This window comes from Tachyglossus aculeatus, chromosome 7 (assembly GCF_015852505.1).
Source record: "Tachyglossus aculeatus isolate mTacAcu1 chromosome 7, mTacAcu1.pri, whole genome shotgun sequence".
In the NCBI taxonomy this organism is placed as follows: Eukaryota; Metazoa; Chordata; class Mammalia; order Monotremata; family Tachyglossidae; genus Tachyglossus; species Tachyglossus aculeatus.
The window spans coordinates 4,807,236-4,827,622 of NC_052072.1; the positions used below are offsets into that span (position 1 = coordinate 4,807,236).

General features: G+C 46.9%; 1 protein-coding gene across 2 annotated transcripts in view; it reads right to left on the reverse strand.

The window, feature by feature from the left end:
• Nucleotides 1–20,387, reverse strand: part of SATB2 (SATB homeobox 2) — a 246,362-nt gene that overhangs the window by 121,542 nt on the left and 104,433 nt on the right. For both annotated transcript variants that reach the window (XR_005451860.1, XM_038749731.1), the window contains one exon: nt 2,710–2,836. Coding sequence is in view for 1 of the 2 variants with exons in the window: in XM_038749731.1 (XP_038605659.1) it covers nt 2,710–2,836 (127 nt within the window). In the remaining variant the exon portion in view is untranslated. The remainder of the gene's footprint in view (nt 1–2,709; nt 2,837–20,387) is intronic.

Sequence of the window (20,387 nt, forward strand, 5' to 3'; positions counted from 1 at the left end):
CCTGGGTTCAAGTCCCAGCTCCGACAATTGTCAGCTGTGTGACTCTGGGCAAGTCACTTCACTTCTCTGGGCCTCAGTTCCCTCATCTCTAAAGTGAGGATTAAGACTTTGAGCCCCCCGTGGGACAACCTAATCACCTTGTAACCTCCCCAGTGCTTGGAACTGTGCTTTGCACATAGTAAGCGCTTAAGAAATGCCATCATTATTATCAGCTTTGCACATAGTAAGCACTTAAGAAATGCCATCATTATTATTATTAAGGAGCGGTCAGGACACGATGGATGGTCGGTACACGGCAGACGGCCGGTACACGAGGGGAGGCACACGAGAATCCGTGATCTGGGGAATCATTGGCCCCACCGAGTCCCCATCCTCCGTTTCCTAAAGGAAACCAAGGGTGCCGACCCCGTGGTAAATCACCACCATCATCATCATCATCATCATCATCATCATCATCCTGGTACTTGTTAAACATTTACCATGTGACAAGCACAGTTCTAAGCACTGGGGGAGAAACCAGTTCATCAGGTTGGACCCAATCCCTGTCCCACATGGAACTCACACTCTTCATCCCCATCTTCCAGATGAGGTCGCTGAGGCCCAGAGAAGTGACTTGCCCAAGGTCACAGAGCGGACAACTGGCAGAGCCGAAATGATGACGATGATGGTATTTGTTAAGCGCTTATTATGTGTCAAGCACTATTCTAAGCACTGTGGTAGATACGAGATAATCAGGTTGTCCCATGTGGGGCTCCCAGTCTTAATCCCCATTTTACAGATGAGATTACTGAGGCACGGAGAAGTGAATAATAATTTTGGTATTTGTTAAGCGCTTACTATGTGCAAAGCACTGTTCTAAGCGCTGGGGAGGATACAAGGTGATCAGGTTGTCCCATGTGGGGCTCACAATCAATCCCCATTTTCCAGATGAGGTAACTGAGGCCCAGAGAAGTGAAATGACTTGCCCAAAGTCACACAGCTGACAAGCGGCAGAGCCGGGATTTGAACCCGTGGTTTCTGACTCCCAAGCCCAGGCTCTTTCCACTGAGCCACGCTGAAGTGACTGGCCCAAAGTCCACAGCTGATAAGTGGCGGAGACGGGATGAGATCAGGCAGAAACTCCTCCCCCTGGGCTTCCAGGCTGTCCATCCATCCATCCATCCCCTGGCCCCCTCCTACCTCACCTCCCTTCTGTCCTTCTCCATCCCAGCCCGCACCCTCCGCTCCTCCGCCACCGCTAATCTCCTCCCCATTAGGCCTCGCTCTCGCCTGTCCCGCCATCGACCCCCGGCCCACGTCATCCCCCGGGCCTGGAATGCCCCCAATCCCTCTGCCCATCCGCCAAGCTCGCTCTCTTCCTCCCTTCAAGGCCCTGCTGAGAGCTCACCTCCTCCAGGAGGCCTTCCCACACTGAGCCCCTTCCTTCCTCTCCCCCTCGCCCCCCTCTCCATCCCCCCCATCTTACCTCCTTCCCTCACCACAGCATCTGTATATATGTATATATGTTTGTACAGATTTATTACTCTATTTATTTATTTATTTATTTTACCTGTACATATCTATTCTATTTATTTTATTTTGTTAGTACGTTTGGTTTTGTTCTCTGTCTCCCCCTTTTAGACTGTGAGCCCACTGTTGGGTAGGGACTGTCTCTATATGTTGCCAACTTGGACTTCCCAAGTGCTTAGTACAGTGCTCTGCACACAGTAAGCGCTCAATAAATATGATTGATTGATCTATAAATTAGGGATTAAGACTGTGAGCCTCATCTGGGACAGGGGCTGTGTCCAACCTGATTAGCTTGTAACTACCCCAGCGCTTAGAACAGTGCTTGGCAGACAAGTGGCAGAGCCGGGATTCGAACGCAGGTCCTTCCTGCTCCCAAGCCCGGACTCTACCCACTAGGCCACGCTGCTTCTGATGATAATGATGGCGGCATTTATCAAGTGCTTACTATGTGCAAAGCACTGTTCTAAGCACTGGGGAGGTTACAAGGTGATCAAGTTGTCCCACGGGGGGGCTCACAGTCTTCATCCCCATTTGACAGATGAGGTAACAGAGGCACAGAGAAGTTAAGTGACTTGCCCAAAGTCTCACAGCTAAGTGGTGGAGCCGGGATTTGAACCCGTGACCTCTGACTCAAAAGTCCGTGCCCTTTTCCAGTGAGCCACGCTGCTTCTTCTCTCCCTCCCTGGGTTCCACTCTTGGGACAGGGACTGCAGTGTGGGAGCTGATTTTCTTGCCTCTCCCCAGCACTCAGCACAGTGTAGGGACTGCCTTTATATGTTGCCAATTTGTACTTCCCAAGCGCTTAGTACAGTGCTCTGCACATAGTAAGCGCTCAATAAATATGATTGATTGATTGATTGTTGAGCACAGAGAAAGCACCAAATGGACACCACGGTTCTTGCCACAGTCCCCAGGGGGTCCCTTTGAGCCTGGGGGTGGAGGGCAAAACCTGGCACCTCCCCGTAGGCGTCTATTTTAGGGGTGAGAACCTCACCAATCAATCAATCAATCAATCAATCGTATTTATTGAGCGCTTACTGTGTGCAGAGCACTGGACTAAGCGCTTGGGAAGTACAAGTTGGCAACATATAGAGACAGTCCACTGCCCCTGCCCCTAGACAGAGGAGGAGGAGCCGACCCCAGGGACCGAAGCGTGGAGAAGGCCGGGGCGCGGAGGGTCCGGGGTTCGGATCCACCCACCTTTGCAGCTGGATCTTGAGGGTGACGACGTGGTAGACATCCTGCAGCATGTCGGCCACGGTGGCGTCCGGGGCGTCCGTGACGTAGCTCAGGGGGAGGGGGCTCCACCTGCCCAGCTTGATGATGCCTGGACCGGACACAAAGATGGAGAGGAGTGTGGGCAGACTGTCCTGGACGCCTCGCCCACCATCACCAGCAATACCAGCATCTCCAGGGACTTTGACCGACCAAGAGAAGGCGGCCGTGATGGATTTCATTCATTCCAGTGCTTTGCACAAAGTGCTTAATAAATACCATCATTATTATTATTATTATTCCATCAATTATAATTATATTGTTATATATTTATAATTATGATTATTGTCATTATTATTATTCCATCCAGAAGTCACTTAACTTCTCCGAGCCTCAGTTACCTCATCTGTAAATGGGGGTGAAGACTGTGAGCCCCATGTGGGACAACCTGATCACCTTGTATCCCCCTAGGGCTTAGAACAGTGCTTCGCGTATAGTAAGTGCTTAACAAATGCCATCATTATTATTCCATCATATTTACTGAGCGCTTACTGTGTGCAGAGCACTGTATTAAGCGCTTCGAAGAGTCCAATATAACAATAAACAGGCACATTCCCTGCCCACAACAAGCTTACACTCTAGAGGAGGACACTTAATAATAACAATAATAATGATGGCATTTGTTAAGCGCTTACTATGTGCAAGGCACTGTTCTAAGCGCTGGGGGGGGGGATACAAGGTGATCAGGTTGTCCCATGTGGGGCTAACAACCTTAATCCCCATTTTACAGATGAGGTAACTGAGGCTCAGAGAAGCAAAGTGACTTGCCCAAAGTCACACGGCTGACAAGCGGCAGAGCCGGGATTCAAACCCATGACCTCTGATTCCAAAGCCCTTGCTCTTTCCACTGAGCCACGCTGCTTCACTTATGTCTGAAGTCCGCCTTTTTCTCTTTCATGGCATTTAAGCGCCTACTCTGTGCCAAGCACTGTACTAAGCGCTGGGGTGGATGCAGTCCCTGTCCCACGTGAGGCTCCCAGTCTTAATCCTCATTTGGCAGATGAGGTCACTGAGGCACAGAGAAATGAAATGATTTGCCCAAGGATGCACAGGAGATAAGTGGCAGAGCCGGGATTAGAACCCAGGTCCTTGTGATTCCCAGGGAATTCCCATAGTGATTCTCTATGCACTAGGACACACTGCTTCTCTTCTCAACTGCTCCGGGAAAGGAAGATCAGAGACCCTAAAAGATGCAGTACGGTCTCGTGGGCAGAGCAGAGGTCCAGGTGTCAGAAGTCCGAATTCTAGTGGCTCTGCCGCTCACCTGCCATGTGACCTTGGACAAGTCACTTAATCCTAGGGCCTCAGTTTCCCCATCTGTACCATGGCAAACTGATATGTTTTCCCTCTAAGACTGTGAGCTCTGAATAGGACAGAGAGCAGGTCTCACCCGAAATATCTTGTATCCACCTCAGTGCATCGCGACAGCAAGTTTCTCTAACTGTTATTATTATCATTATCAATAATAATAATAGTAATAAAGCAGCGTGGCTCAGTGGAAAGAGCACGGGCTTTGGAGTCAGAGGTCATGAGTTCAAATCCCGGCTATGCCAACTGTCAGCTGTGTGACTTTGGGCAAGTCCCTTCACTTCTCTGAGCCACAGTTCCCTCATCTGTAAAATGGGGATTAAAACTGTGAGCCCCCCGTGGGACAACCTGATCACCCTGTAACCTCCCCAGCGCTTTGCACATAGTAAGCACTTAAAAAATACCACCATTATTATTATTATTATTACTTGTTAAGCGCTTACCATGTGCCCTTAACTTTTCTAAGTGCTGGGGTAGATAGGAATTATCAGGTTCGACACATTCCCTGCCCAACATGGGGCTCACAGTCTACGCAGGAAGAAGTAAGATTTAATCCTCATTTTACAGATGAGGAAACTGAGGCTGGGGAAGTGAAGAGATCTGCCTAAAGTCACATAGCAGACAAGGAGCGGAGCCGGGATTAGAACCCAGGTCCTCTGAGTCCTAGGCCTGGGATCTTTCCACTAGGCCACGTGGCTTCTTTTGTTATTACTACTGAGGATGACTGAGAGAAAGAAAGATGGAGTTAGTGTTTTACACCTTCCTGCTACAAACTTCTTCGGATACCAAAGAGGCTCTTTGGATTTTTGTTGTTTGGGGGCTTTTTCCCCAAGGTTCCCTGCCCCTCATTCAAGTGCTCTGCCTCTTGCCTGCTGTGTGACCTTGGGCAAATAATAAGAATAATGATGGCATTTGTTAAGCGCTTACTATGTGCAAAGCACTGTTCTAAGCACTGGGGAGGATACAAGGTGATCAGGTTGTCCCACGTGGGGCTCACAGTCTTCATCCCCATTTTACAGATGAGGGAACTGAGGCACAGAGAAGTTAAGCACAGAGAAGCACAGAGGCACAGAGAAGTTGTGTGGAGAAGCAGCATGGCTCAGTGGAAAGAGCCTGGGCTTTGGAGTCGGAGGTCATGGGTTCAAATCCCGGCTCCACCAACTGTCAGCTGTGTGACTCTGGGCAAGTCACTTCACTTCTCTGGGCCTCAGTTCCCTCATCTGGAAAATGGGGGTTAAAACTGTGAACCCCCTGTGGGACAACCTGATCACCTTGTAACCTCCCCAGTGCTTAGAACAGTGCTTCGCACAAAGTAAACGCTTAACAAATACCATAATTATTATTATTAAGCAACTTGCCCAAAGTCACACAGCTGACAACTGGTAGAGCTGGGACTCGAACTCATGACCTCTGACTCCAGAGCCTGTGTTCTTTCCATTGAGCCATGCTGCTGCTCTGAAATCACTTCATTTCTCTGGACCTCAGTTCCCTCACCTATAAAATGGGGATAAAGACTGTGAGCCCCAGGTGGGCCAGGGACCGGGTCCAACCTGATTAACTTGTATCTCTCCCAGCGCTTAGTACAGTTCCTGGCACACAGTGAAAGCTTAACTGATACCACTGAAGAAAAAAACATAAAATGTGCCTCCGCATTCTCTGACAAGATCAGCACAAAAGCCCGGCGACTACGGCCCTAGTGGATAAAGCCCGGGCCTGGGAATCAAAAGGTCATGGGTTCTAATCCCGGCTCCGCCACTTGGCTGCCGTGTGACCCTGGGTGAGTCATTTTTCTCTGGGTCTCAGTTCCCTCACCTGTAAAATGGGGATTGAAACCATGGTCCCAATGTGGGGCAGGGACTGTGGTGTCCACCCCGATTTGCTTGTATCCATCCCAGCGCTTGGTACAGTGCCTGGCACATACTAAGCGCTTAACAAATACCCTCATTATTATTATTGTTATTATTAATAATAATAAATACCGGACTCAGTTTTGAACTGAGGAGAGAAGGTGAGAACAGAGTTCAGGTCGCCCCTGAGGGGACCCAAATTTCCAACAGGAAGGCCACTAGCCACCGAAGAAAGTTTGTGTACAATTCCTTTTAGACTGTGAGCCCACTGTTGGGTAGGCACTGTCTCTATATGTTGCCACCCTGTACTTCCCAAGCGCTTAGTACAGTGCTCTGCACACAGTAAGCGCTCAATAAATACGATTGATCGATTGATTGATTGATTGAATTCGGAGGCCTTCTCCAGACAGATTTCCCCAGCAAGAAGCCACAGCACCAGTACTTGACAACGGATCAGAACTGTCGAAAATCAGGTCACCTTCCAGATTTCTGTTCTGAGCTTTTGGGCCAAGACCTCTCCCCTTTAAGCCTGTGATATTTTCCCCACCCTCAGCCACTTATTTCCACGTCCTTTACTTACAGATCCGTGCATCAGTTTATCTGGGAAAACCCACCCAATAAACACAATCTACAGCTAACCTGCCTTCTCCTTCACAGGTTTGAGAGAGATCCTGGGTCTCCTGCTGTTCTTCACCGCACAAATTGCCTCTGAGCTGTAATTTTAAACACAGGACCAGAATCCCTGCCCTGGAGCACAACTTTTCCAAATTACTGGTGCAGGAGAAGAGAGGATGCCCCTCTGCCCATCCGCCAAGCTAGCTCTCTTCCTCCCTTCAAGGCCCTGCTGAGAGCTCACCTCCTCCAGGAGGCCTTCCCAGACTGAGCCCCTTCCTTCCTCTCCCCCTCGTCCCCCTCTCCATCCCCCCCATCTTACCTCCTTCCCTTCCCCACAGCACCTGTATATATGTATATATGGTTGTACATATTTATTACTCTATCTATTTATTTATTTATTTATTTATTTATTTATTTATTTATTTATTTTACTTGTACATTTCTATCCTATTTATTTTATTTTGTTGGTATGTTTGGTTCTGTTCTCTGTCTCCCCCTTTTAGACTGTGAGCCCACTGTTGGGTAGGGACTGTCTCTATGTGTTGCCAATTTGTACTTCCCAAGCGCTTAGTACAGTGCTCTGCACATAGTAAGCGCTCAATAAATACGATTGATTGATTGATTGATTGATCTAAGGAAGGAAATATTCTAGCGAGACCCAAGCACTTGAGAGGTCATAGCGTTGGGAGATTCGATCCCCACTCAGAAATAACTTCTGGGGCACTAGCAGGGATAGAAGCACGGTTGGGGAGAGATTAATCAGGGAAGTTCTCCTGGAGGAGGTGTGAATTCAGAGGGATTTGAAGCCAGGAGGGCTATGTCCGTCTGTTATGGAGGGGGAGAAGGTGCAGGGCAGTGGGGAGGGGGTGAGCAAGAAGCGGGGAGGGGGTAACGAGAGAGATGAGATGTTGCCAACTTGTACTTCCCAATTGCTTAATACAGTGTTCTGCACACAGTAAGTGTTCAATAAATACGACTGAATGAATGGGAGAGAGAAGAGACAGGAGAGAGAAGCAGCGTGGCTCAGTGGAAAGAGCCCGGGCTTTGGAGTCAGAGCTCATGAGTTCAAACCCCAGCTCCGCCGCTTGCCAGCTGTGTGACTTTGGGCAAGTCACTTCACTTCTCTGTGCCTCAGTTACCTCATCTGTAAAATGGAGATTAAGACTGGGAGCCCCCCATGGGACAACCTGATCACCTTGTAACCTCCCCAGCGCTTAGAACAGTGCTTTGCACATAGTAAGCACTTAATAAATGCCATCGTTATTATTATTATGAACTTGAGGCGTGGAGAATGGGTAAACTTGAGAAGACTCAAGAGTGTGAGCTGGGGTCTAGTGAGAGAAAAGAAAGGGTAAATAGGAGGGAGAGAAAGCGCTGAGTCCCTTAAAACCAATTATCACATTATTTTGCTTCCAGAAGAGAGAAAGAGGAAACCAGCAGCGAGGTTTTGAAGAAGGGTGAGATGTGAAGCAGCGTGGCTCAGTGGAAAAAGCCCGGGCTTTGGAATCAGTGGTCATGGGTTCAAATCCCGGCTCCGCCAAGTGTCAAGCTGTGTGACTGGGCAAGTCACAACTTCTCTGTGCCTCAGTTAACTTATCTGTAAAATAGGGATTGACTGTGAGCCACCTGTGGGACAACCGGATCACCTTGTAACCTCCCCAGCACTTAGAACAGTACTTTGCACATAGTAAGCATTTAATAAATGCCATTATTATTATTATGTGCTCAATAACCTCATTTTAGGAAACCATTTGAAAGCAGAGGGAATAATAATAATAATAATAATAATAATAATAATAATAATAATAATAGTAATATATGCTAGGCATTTTCTATGTGCCAGGCACGGTACTACATGCTGGGCTGGAGATAAGAAAATAAGGTTGGACACAGTCCCTGTCCTGCGTGGGGCTTGCAGTCTGAATCCCCATTTTCCAGATGAGGGAAATGAAGCCCAGAGAAGTGAAGCCATCTGCCCGAGGTCACACAGCAGACAAGTGGAGGAGCTGGGATTAGAACCCAGGTCCTTCTGATTCCCAGGCCCGGGCTCTATCCACTAGGCCATGCTGCTTCAGGGAAGTATGGACCGGAGAGGGAAGAGGCTGGAGGCAGGAAGGTCAACGAGCTCAGCGAGGAGGTCGAGGCGGTCATCAGAAACTGAATGCTCTCCCTCCACACACAATAATAATAATAATAATGGCATTTATTAAGCGCTTACTATGTGCAGAGCACTGTTCTAAGCACTGGGGAATTTACAAGGTGATCAGGTTGTCCCAAGTGGGGCTCACAGTCTTCATCCCCATTTTACAGATGAGGGAACTGAGGCCCAGAGAAGTTAAGTGACTTGCCCAAAGTCACACAGTTGACAAGTGGTGGAGCGGGATTTGAACCCATGACCTCTGACTCCAAAGCCCGTGCTTTTTCCACTGAGCCACGCTGCTTCTCACACATCCGCCAAGCTAGCTCTCTCCCTCCCTTCAAAGCCCTACTGAGAGCTCACCTCCTCCAGGAGGCCTTCCCACACTGAGCCCCCTCCTTCTTCTCCCCCTCCTCCCCCTCTCCATCCCCCCAGCCCTACCTCCTTCCCCTCCCCACAGCACCTGTATATATGTTTGTACAGATTTATTACTCTATTTTACTTGTACATATTTACTATTCTATTTATTTTATTTTGTTAATATGTTTTGTTTTGTTCTCTGTCTCCCCCTTCTAGCCTGTGAGCCCGCTGTTGGGTAGAGACCGTCTCTATATGTTGCCAACTTGTACTTCCCAAGCGCTTAGTACAGTGCTCTGCACACGGTAAGCGTTCAATAAATACGATTGAATGAATGAATGAATGGATGCAAATTCCATTAGAACCGAAGCAATGGCCCGTTTTCCTAATCCATTTTAGTGAATTTCCCCCTGCACACTGGAAACTCCTTGGGGTAGGGATCATGTCTACCAACTCTGTTGTACCATCCTCTCCCAGCTCCTCTGCACACAGTAAGCACTCAATAAATACCACTGATTGATCGGATCAGACTTACGATCTATCCAGGCCAGGATTCTGTCTTGGACAGAGGCCCCAGGAGGTATGGCAGAATTAAGGTTGGTTGCCCATCCACCCACTCATTTAATTGTATTTATTCATTCATTCAAGCATATTTATAGAGTGCTCACTGTGTGCCGAGCACTGTACTAAGCGCTTGGGAAGTACAAGTCAGCAACATATAGAGACGGTCTCTACCCAACAATGGGCTCACAGTCTAGAAGTGCTTACTGTGTGCAGAGCACTGTAAGATTCATTCATTCAATCAATCGTATTTATTGAGCGCTTTTATTGTGTGCAGAGCACTGTACTAAGTGCTTGGGAAGTACAAGTTGGCAACATATAGAGACAGTCCCTACCTAACAACGGGCTCACAGTCTAGAAGGGGGAGACAGACAACAAAACAAAACATGTGGACAGGTGTCAAGGCAGAATAAATAGAAGTAAAGCTAGAGGCACATCATTAACAAAATAAATAGAATAGTAAATATGTACAAGTAAAATAAATAGAGTAATGAATCTGTACAAACATATATACAGGTGCTGCGGGGAGGGGAAGGAGGTAGGGCGGGGGGGATGGGGAGGGGGAGATGAAAGAGGAGGCTCAAAAGATGCACTTGGAAAGTACAATTCAGCAATAAATAGAGACAATCCCTGCCCACACCAGGTTTACAGTCTAGAAAGGGGGAGACAGACAACAAAACAAGTAAACCAGCATCAATATAAATAAATAGAATTAGAGATATGTACATATATAAACAAGTGCTGTGGGTTGGGGAGGGGGTAGAGCAAAGGGAGTGAGTTGGGGTGACGGGGAGAGGAGGGGGAGCCGAGGGAAGGGGGGCTTAGTCTGGGAAGGCCTCTTGGAGGATATGAGCCCTCAGAAGGGCTTTGAAGGGGGGAAGTGTGATTGTTGGGCAGATGTGAGGAGGGAAAGCGTTCCAGACCAGAGGTAGGACCAGGGGCCGTTGGTGGGATAGATGAGAACAAGGCGCAGTGAGAAGGTTAGCAGCGGCAGAGTAGCGGAGGGTGAGGCCTGGGATGGAGAAGGGGAGAAGGGAAGTGAGGTAGGAGGGGGCAAGGGAATGGACAAGCCAATAGTGAGGCGTTTTTGTTTGATACAGAGGTCGATAGGCAACCACTGGAGATTTCTGAGGAAGGGGGCGACGCACTCCCAGAACGTTTCCGTAGAAAGATGATCTGGGCAGCAGAGTGAAATATGGACTGAAGTGGGGAGAGAAAGGAGGTTGGGAGGTCAGAAAGGAGGCTGTCCAGTTGGGATAGGATGAGTGATCCATCCATCCACCCACCCACTTATCCATCCACCCACCCACTTATCCATCCAACTATCCATCCATCCATCCATCCATCCATCCATCAATCAATCATATTTATTGAGTCCTTACTGTGTGCAGAGCACTGTACTAAGCACTTGGGAAGTACCAGTTGGCAACATATAGAGACGATCCCTACCCAACAGTGGGCTCACAGTCTAGATCCATCCATCCATCCACCCACCCACCCACCCACCTATCCATCCATCTACCCATCCATCCACCCATCCATCCGTCCACCCACCCACCTATCCACCCACCTATCCACCCACCTATCCATCCATCCATCCATCCATCCATCCATCCATCCATCCATCCATCCACCCATCCATCCATCCAATGTTGGATCCATCTCCTGTCCCTAACTTTTCCCCTTTGGCCCTCTAGCTTCCCCACCATTAGCCTGACAAGCAGTATGGCCTAGTGGCTAGAGCCCAGGCCTGGGCATCAGAAGGACTTGGGTTTTCATCCCGCCTCCACCACTTGTCAGCTGTGTGACTTTGGGCAAGTCACTTTGCTTCTCTGGGCCTCAGTTCCCTCATCTGTAAAAATGGGGGTTAAGACAGTGAACCCCATGTGGGGCAGGGATTGTGTCTAACCTGATTAGCTTGTATCTACCCCAGCTCTCAGAACAGTCCCTGACCCATAGTAGGAGCTTGACTTTTCTTTAAAAAAGCAGTTACTATGTGCAAAGCCCTGTTCTAAGCGCTGGCGGATACAAGGTGATGAGGTTGCCCCACAGTGGGGCTCACAGTCTTAATCCCCATTTTACAGATGAGATAACTGAGGCACAGAGAAGTTAAGTGGCTGCCCAAGGTCACACAGCTGAGAAGTGGCGGAGCCGGTAATCGAACCCATGACCTCTGACTCCCAAGCCCGGGCTCTTTCCACTGAGCCACGCTGCTTCTCTGTTTTGTTTGGTTTCTCTTGTTTTCTTTTGTTGTCTGTCACCCCTTCTAGACTGTGAGCCCATTGTTGGGTAGGGACTGTCTCTCTCTGTTGCCAAACTGTACTTTCCCAAGCGCTTAGTTCAGTGCTTGCACACAGTAAGCGCTCAATAAATATGACTGACTGACTGAATGAAATATTATTATTATGACTATTATTATTATATAACAATAAACATATTCCCTGCCCACAACGAGCCTACAGTCTAGAGAGTTCAAAGTCAAATGATACGGATTACCAACTTGGCCAACATCTTAGCCATTAACTGGGTAGGGACCGTCTCTATATGTTGCCAACTTATACTTCCCAAGCGCTTAGTACAGTGCTCTGCACACAGTAAGTGCTCAATAAATACGATTGATTGATTGATTGATTGGTGTTGAGTTGCACAAGAAAGGTGTCAGGGGAGGATAGGAGGTGGGTGTCTGGCACGTGAAACTCGACGCGAAACCCGGACCGCTGTCATAAAACAGGAAATTCCTGGCACCGGGATTGGTGGAGAAGGCTGGTGACTGTAAGCACAATACCCCTAAAACCACTCCCCTGGAAAAACAGCACAGCTCCAGATGACAATAAATAATTGAGGGAGACCCGAGAATAATAATAATAATAATAATAATGGCATTTATTAAGCACTTACTATGTGCAAAGCACTGTTCTAAGCGCTGGGGAGGTTACAAGGTGATCAGGTCGTCCCACGTGGGGCTCACAGTCTTAATCCCCATCTTACAGATGAGGGAAATGAGGCCCAGAGAAGTTAAGTGACTTGCCCAAAGTCACACAGCTGACAAGTGGCAGAGCAGGGATTTGAACCCATGACCTCTGACTCCAAAGCCCGGGCTCCTTCCACTGAGCCACGCGAGAATACCTGATGTGGGATGCGAACTTGCCTAAAACTCATCCAGAGATCACACACCTATTGTGAATGGATAATAAGCAGCGTGGCTCAGGGGAAAGAGCCCGGGCTTTGGAGTCAGGGATCACGGGTTCAAATCCCGGCTCCGCCAATTGTCAGCTGTGTGGCTTTGGGCAAGACACTTCACTTCTCTGTGCCTCAGTTACCTCATCTGTAAAATGGGGATGAAGACTGGGAGCACCCCGTGGGACGACCTGATCACTTTGTAACCTCCCCAGTGCTTAGAACAGTGTTTTGCACATAGTAAGTGCTTAATAAATGCCATTATTATTATTAATGAGTTATTATTAATGAATTATTATTATTATTATTAATGAATGAGGGGGTGGGCAAGGGAGGGGACTCTTTTAACGAGATCGTCCACAGAGACGGCCAGGGCTGTGCTGGACGTTTCGAAAGTCCTTCAGAAGGGGAAGGCGCTAACTTGAATTTCCAAGTTCCACACACTCATTTAGCAGTGGGAAAACTGGGAACAGGAAAGGCCTCTGCTGTCAGCCTGCTGAATTAGCACGAGCCTGGAACTCTGAAGGGCCTGGTTTCTAATCCCGACTCCGCCACGTGACCGCTGTGTGACCTTGGATATGTCACTTCACTTCTCTAGGCCTCAGTTCCCTCATTTGTAAAAGGGGGATTAAGAGTGCGAGCCCCACGTGGGACAGGGGCTGTGTCTAACCTGATTAACTTGTATCTACCCCAGAGCTTGGAGCAGTACATAGTAAGCGTTTAACAAGTACCATTATTATTAACATTATTATTGCCCAATGAACAGGGTGTTGATAGCTGGCTGTGCAGCTTTTTTAGTCTTTGAGATCTAGGCGCCTTCATCCTTAAAATCGACCCTCCTGAAATCTTCCACCCGGAGAATATAAAGCCTCCTACGTGCAAGTCTTGAAATTCTATATGTGGCTTTTACGTTCCGCTGCAGAAAGATGTTGTCTCATGTAATAGACGCTGCTTCACATTTGGGAACCGTTATGTTATAACCCTGACTTTTATTAGATTATTTAATATAAGCAGTAAGTAACTAGACTAAATTAATAAAGCCTCTATTGAAAGAGAGAGAGAGAGAGAGAGAGAGAGAGAGAGAGAGAGAAAACAGAATTGTTCCACAAATTAAATCAAACTTTCTGAAGTTGGTATTTTAGAAACCTTTATTCAATTTTCAAAAATTCCAATTCTTTTGAAAAACAGCCAAAATATTGGTCAGGATATGGGAAAAACATGGCTGATGTGTGGTTATTTATTTCATGCGATTGTTTGAAAATATGACATGGAGAAACACAATAATGTCAGAGTGGAAGCCAGTTGAAAATGCCTTCCTTTCGATTCTTTTCAGACTTTCCTCCAACTCCTGCAGCTTGAATCAATCAATCTATCAATCAATGGTATTTATTCAGAATTTACTGCGTGCAGAGTACTGTACTAAGCGCCTGGGTGAGTACGATGGTCAATTTTTGGTTTGCCAAGATCAATCCTTTTCCAAGTGGATTAAATTAAAGGTCTCTCCTGAGGAGAGAGTGGGTCAGCGGAGCAGAAATAAGTTATTTTCTATCTCTGTTATCTTCAGAGGTGTCCAACCTCCTTATCATCATCATCATCATCAATCGTATTTATTGAGCGCTTACTATTTGCAGAGCACTGTACTAAGCGCTTGGGAAGTACAAATTGGCAACATATAGAGACAGTCCCTACCCAACAGTGGGCTCACAGTCTAAAAGGGGAAGACAGAGAACAAAACCAAACATACTAACAAAATAAAATAAATAGAATAGATCTGTACAAGTAAAATAAATATTTTATTTATTTATAAATATTTATAAATTTATAAATTTATATTTATATAATTTATAAATTATTTATAATATAATATTATATTATTATATATCATAATATATAATGTATATGATATATATGATATATGTAATGTATATTATATAATATATAAGATATATATAATTTATATTATTCATAAATTTATAAATATTATCTTTCTTGTATCTTCCCTCATGCTTAGTACACTGGTTGGTCCACAGTAAGCACTGGAATACTACGATTATTATTAGTAATAATAGTAGTAGTCGTAATAATAATAATAATAATAATAGTATTTGTTAAGCCCTTACTATGTGCAAAACACTGTTCTAAGCGCTGGGGGGAATACAAGGTGATCAGGTTGTCCCATGTGGGGTTCACAGGCTTAATCCCCATTTTAGAGATGAGGTAACTGAGGCACAGAAAAATGAAGTGACTTGCCCAAAGTCACACAGCTGACAATTGGCAGAGCCAGGCATTTGAACCCATGACCTCTGACTCCAAAGCCCGTGCTCTTTCCACTGAGCCACGCTGCCCCACGACGAGAAGCAGCATGGTAGAGAAGCAGCATGGCTCAGTGGAAAGAGCATGGGCTTTGGAGTCAGAGGTCATGGGTTCAAATCCTGGCTCCACCAATTGTCAGCTGTGTGACTTTGGGCAAGTCACTTAACTTCTCAGTGCCACAGTTACCTCATCTGTAAAATGGGGATTAAGACTGTGAGCCCCCCCCCGGGACAACCTGATCACCTTGTAACCTCCCCAGCGCTTAGAGCAGTGCTTTGCACATAGTAAGCGCTCAATAAATGCCATCATCATTATTATTATTATTATTATTACTAGTCGTAGTACTAGGACTAGTAGTAATACCAGTAGACTAGTAGCTGTGTTGCCTAGTGGCTAGACCCCGGGCCTGGAAGTCAGAAGGACCTGGGTTCTAATCCCAGCTCTGCCACGTGTCTGCTGTGGGACCTTGGGCAAGTCACTGCCCTTCTCTGGGCCTCAGTGACCTCATCTGTAAAATGGGGATGAAGAGTGTGAGCCCCATGTAGGACAGGGACCGTGTCCAACCTGATTAGCTTGTATTGACCCCAGGGCTTAGTACAGCGTGGAGAAGCAGCGTGGCTCAGTGGAAAGTGCACAGGCTTGGGAGTCAGAGGTCGTGGGTTCTAATCTCGGCTCTGCCACTTATCAGCTGTGTGACTTTGGGCAAGTCATTGCACTTCTCTGGGCCTCAGTTACCTCATCTGTAAAATGAGAATTAAGACTGTGAGCCCCACGTGGGACAACCTGATTACCTTGTATCTATCCCAGTGTTTAGAACAGTGCTTGGCACATAGTAAGCACTTAAAAATACCATAATTATTATGATTATTATTATTACAGTGCTTGGCAGATAGTAAGCACTTACAAAAATCCACTATTATAATTATTACTATTATTATAAAGGGGATTAAGACTGTGAGCCCCACGTGGGGCAGGGCCTGTGTCCAATCCAGCACTTAGAACAGTGCTTGGTACAAAGTAGGCGCTTAACAAGTACCATAATTATTATTGTTATTATTTGCTTGAGCCTTCTCAACGCTTGGTTCAGTATGGCATAGTGGATAGAGGCCGGGCCTGGGAGTTAGAAGGTCTTGGGTTCTAATCCCGGCTCCCAACACTTGGCTACTGTGTGGCCTTGGGCATATTCATTCTTTCAATCGTATTTATTGAGTGCTGTGTGCAGAGCACTGTACTAAGCGCTTGGGAAGTACAAGTTGGCAACATACAGAGACGGTCCCTACCCAACAACGGGCTCGGGGCCTCAGTTCCCTCATCTGTAAAATGGGGTTTGAGACTGTGAGCCCCACGTGGGACAGGAATTGTAACCTACCCGATCTGCTTGTATTCCCCCTTGAGCTTAGCACAGTGCCTGGCACATAGTAAGCGCTTACAAATACTACAGTTATTATTATGGTGTCTGGCACATAGGAAGCACTTAACAAACACCCCAATTATTCTGACTGTGATTATTGTGAGGCGCAGTCTGGTCCTGCCGGGGCAGAGAAGCTACCCCACGGCCGCGGGGCATCACTTGACCACAAAACTTTGGTCAGCATATGGGAACTGGCCTGTTGGCAGTTGGGGCAAACTCAGGCCACCCAAGGTGGAGGCTAAAAGGTTCTGTTCTCCCCCGTGCTCCGGCTAAACGGATTTCACGGTCATTTGTTCGGAAGCTTTAATGCTCGGAAGTAAAGGCGCGGGCGGGCCCCGGTAGGAAATGGCGACTTCGCTGGTTTCCGAGACCCTGTGTTAGAGAGGAGTTCGTACGCTCGCTGATTCCTGGGACCAAGCGGAGAAATGGACATTTCACTTCAATTTGGTAGTAGGTGTGGATATCGAGAAGTGTGGATATCGCCAAGCTAGCTCTCTTCCTCCCTTCAAGGCCCTACTGAGAGCTCACCTCCTCCAGGAGGCCTTCCCACACTGAGCCCCTTCCTTCCTCTCCCCCTCGTCCCCCTCTCCATCCCCTCCATCTTACCTCCTTCCCTTCCCCACAGCACCTGTATATATGTATATGTTTGTACATATTTATTACTCTATTTATTTTACTAGTACATACCTATTCTATTTATTTTATTTTGTTAGTATGTTTGGTTTTGTTCTCTGTCTCCCCATTTTAGACTGCGAGCCCACTATTGGGTAGGGACTGTATATGTTGCCAACTTGTACTTTCCAAGCGCTTAGTACAGTGCTCTGCACACAGTAAGCGCTCAATAAATACGATTGATGATGATGAGAAGTCCGGTATTGAATTCCTGGAATGGCTTTTCTCTCGTTAGAGGATATTTTTTCAAAAACTAAACCACACCTAGGTCTTGGTTTCTAGGGGCAAGAAGATTCCCCCTGGCCTGGAATACCCTCCTTCCGCACATCCGCCAAGCTTGCTCTCTTCCTCCCTTCAAAGCCTTACTGAGAGCTCACCTCCTCCAAGAGGCCTTCCCACACTGAGCCCCCTTTTTTCCTCTCCTCCTCCCCATCCCCCCCCGCCTTACCTCTTTCCCCTCCCCACAGCACCTGTATATATGTTTGCACAGATTTATTATTCTATTTATTTTACTTGTACATATTTACTATTCTATTTATTTCGTTAATGATATGCATCTAGCTTTATTTCTATTTATTCTGACGACTTGACACCTGTCCACATGTTTTGTTTTGTTGTCTGTCTGCCCCTTCTAGACTGTGAGCCCGTTGTTGGGTGAGGACTGTCTGTATATGTTGCCAACTTGTACTTCCCAAGTGCTTAGTACAATGCTCTGCACACAGTAAGCGCTCAATAAATTCGATTGAATGACTGAATGAAATTCTGTTGAAGAACAATAATAATCACGGCATTTGTTCAGCGTTTACTATGTGCCCGGCACTGTACTAAACTGCACACAGTAAGAGCCCAATAAATACAATCGCATGAATACTCAGTGCCAGGGTGGATACGAGCAAATCGGGTTGGACACAGTCCCGGTCCCTGATGGGGCTCCCAGTCTTAATCCCTACTTAACAGATGAGGGAACTGAGGCCCAGGGAAGTGAAGTGACTTACCCAAGGTCACACAGCAGACAAGGGGCGGAGCCAGGATTAGAACCCAGGTCCTTCTGACGCCCAGGCCCAGTCTCTAACCACTAGACCACACTGCTTCTCTGTTGGTGTTAGCCAACACGATCGCCATGAGGTCTTCCTGCGTGCCTTAGTGGAAAGAACCCGGGCTTGGGAGTCAGGGGTCATGGGTTCTAATCCCGGCCCCACCACTTGTCTGATGTGTGACCTTGGGCACGTCACTCAACTTCTCTGTGCCTTAGTTCCCTCAACTGTAAAATGGGAATTAAGAATGTGAGTCCCATGTGGGACAAGCTGATGATCTTGTATCCACCCCAGCGCTTAGAACAGTGCTTGGCACATAGTAAGTGCTTCACAAATACTACCATTATTATTGAGCCCTCTTTTCCCCAATTCCCTCTCAGCGTGGCTCAGTGGAAAGAGCCCAGGCTTTGGAGTCAGAGGCCATGGGTTCAAACCCCAGCTCCGCCAATTGTCAGCTGTGTGACTTTGGGCAAGTCACTTCACTTCTCTGTGCCTCAGTTACCTCATCTGTAAAATGGGGATTAAGACTGTGAGCTCCCCGTGGGACAACCTGATTACCTTGTAACCTCCCCAGCGCTTAGAACAGCGCTTCGCACATAGTAAGCGCTTAATAAATGCCATTATTATTATTATTATTATTATTATTATTATTATTATTATTATCTAAACACTTGGATCTGGGACTGTTAGGCAATTGCTTATCGCCCCATCCCCAGCCCCAAAGCACATCTATATCTATAATTTATATATCTATAATTAATATATTATACATTATTCATTTCTGTTACTGTCAGTCTCCCCCTCTGGACTGTAAACTCTCTGTGGGCAGGGACCAGTGTCTACCAATTTGGTTCTATTTTACTTTCCCAAGTGCTTGGTACAGTGAAGCAGACGTACAGGAGAAGCAGCGTGGCTCAGTGGAAAGAGCCTGGGATTTGGAGTCAGAGGTCATGGGTTCAAATCCCGGCTCCGCCAATTGTCAGCTGTGTGACTTTGGGCAAGTCACTTAACTTCTCTGGGCCTCAGTTCCGTCACCTGTAAAATGGGGATTAAGACTGTGAGCCCCTGTGGGACCACCTGATCACCTTGTAACCTCCCCAGTGCTTAGAACAGTGCTTTGCATATAGTAAGCGCTTAATAAATGCCATCATTATTATTATTATTATTACAGTGCTCTGCGTAGCGTAAGCTCGTTGTGGGCAGGGAATGTGTCTGTTATTTTGTTATATTGTACTCTCCCAATGCTTACTGCAGTGCTCTGCACAAAGTGCTCAATACATAAAATAACAATGATAATAATAAGTCTGGTATTTGTTAACCACTTACTGTGTGCCAGGCACTGTACTAAGTGCTGGGGCGGATTCACTCATTCATTCATTCATTCATTCAATCAGATTTACTGAGTGCTTACTGTGTGCAGAGCACTTTACTAAGCGCTTGGAAGCTACAATTCAGCAACAGAGATAACCCCTGCCCACAATGGGCTCACAGTCTAGAAGGGGGATACAAGCAAATCGGGTTGGACACAGTCCCTGTCCCACATGGGGCTCACAGTCTTAATACTCATTTTACAGATGGGGTAACTGAGGCCCAGAGAAGCGAAATAACTTGCCCAAGGTCACACAGCAGACAGGAGGAGGAGCCGGGATTAGAACCCATGACCTGACTTCCATGCCCGGGCTCTAATCACTACGCCACGCTGCTTCTCCAATACATACGACTGACTGATGATGATTTATTCATTCAATCGTATTTATTGAGCACTTCCTATGTGCAGAGCACTGTACTATGCACTTGGAAAGTACAATTTGGCAACAGACGTATCAAGAAGAAGCCAACAAAAGAAAAAAAAACTCAGAAAGATGACTCGATTGGTGGTTTCTAAACCGAGGATGATTCTCACTCTGCCATTATTTTGAATCTACCCCAGGGTTCGGCCCATGTTACTCCTTCCTGAACTGATACCTTGAGATGCAAATTGTGTCCAGCCCCTCAGGGTGACACCACAAGAGACTCCCCTCCTTCAAAGCCTTACAGAAGGCCCATCTGCTCCTTGAATGATAATAATAATAATAATGGCATTTATTAAGCGCTTACTATGGCAAAGCACTGTTCAAAGTGCTGGGGAAGTTACAAGGTGATCAGGTTGTCCCACACGGGGCTCACAGTCT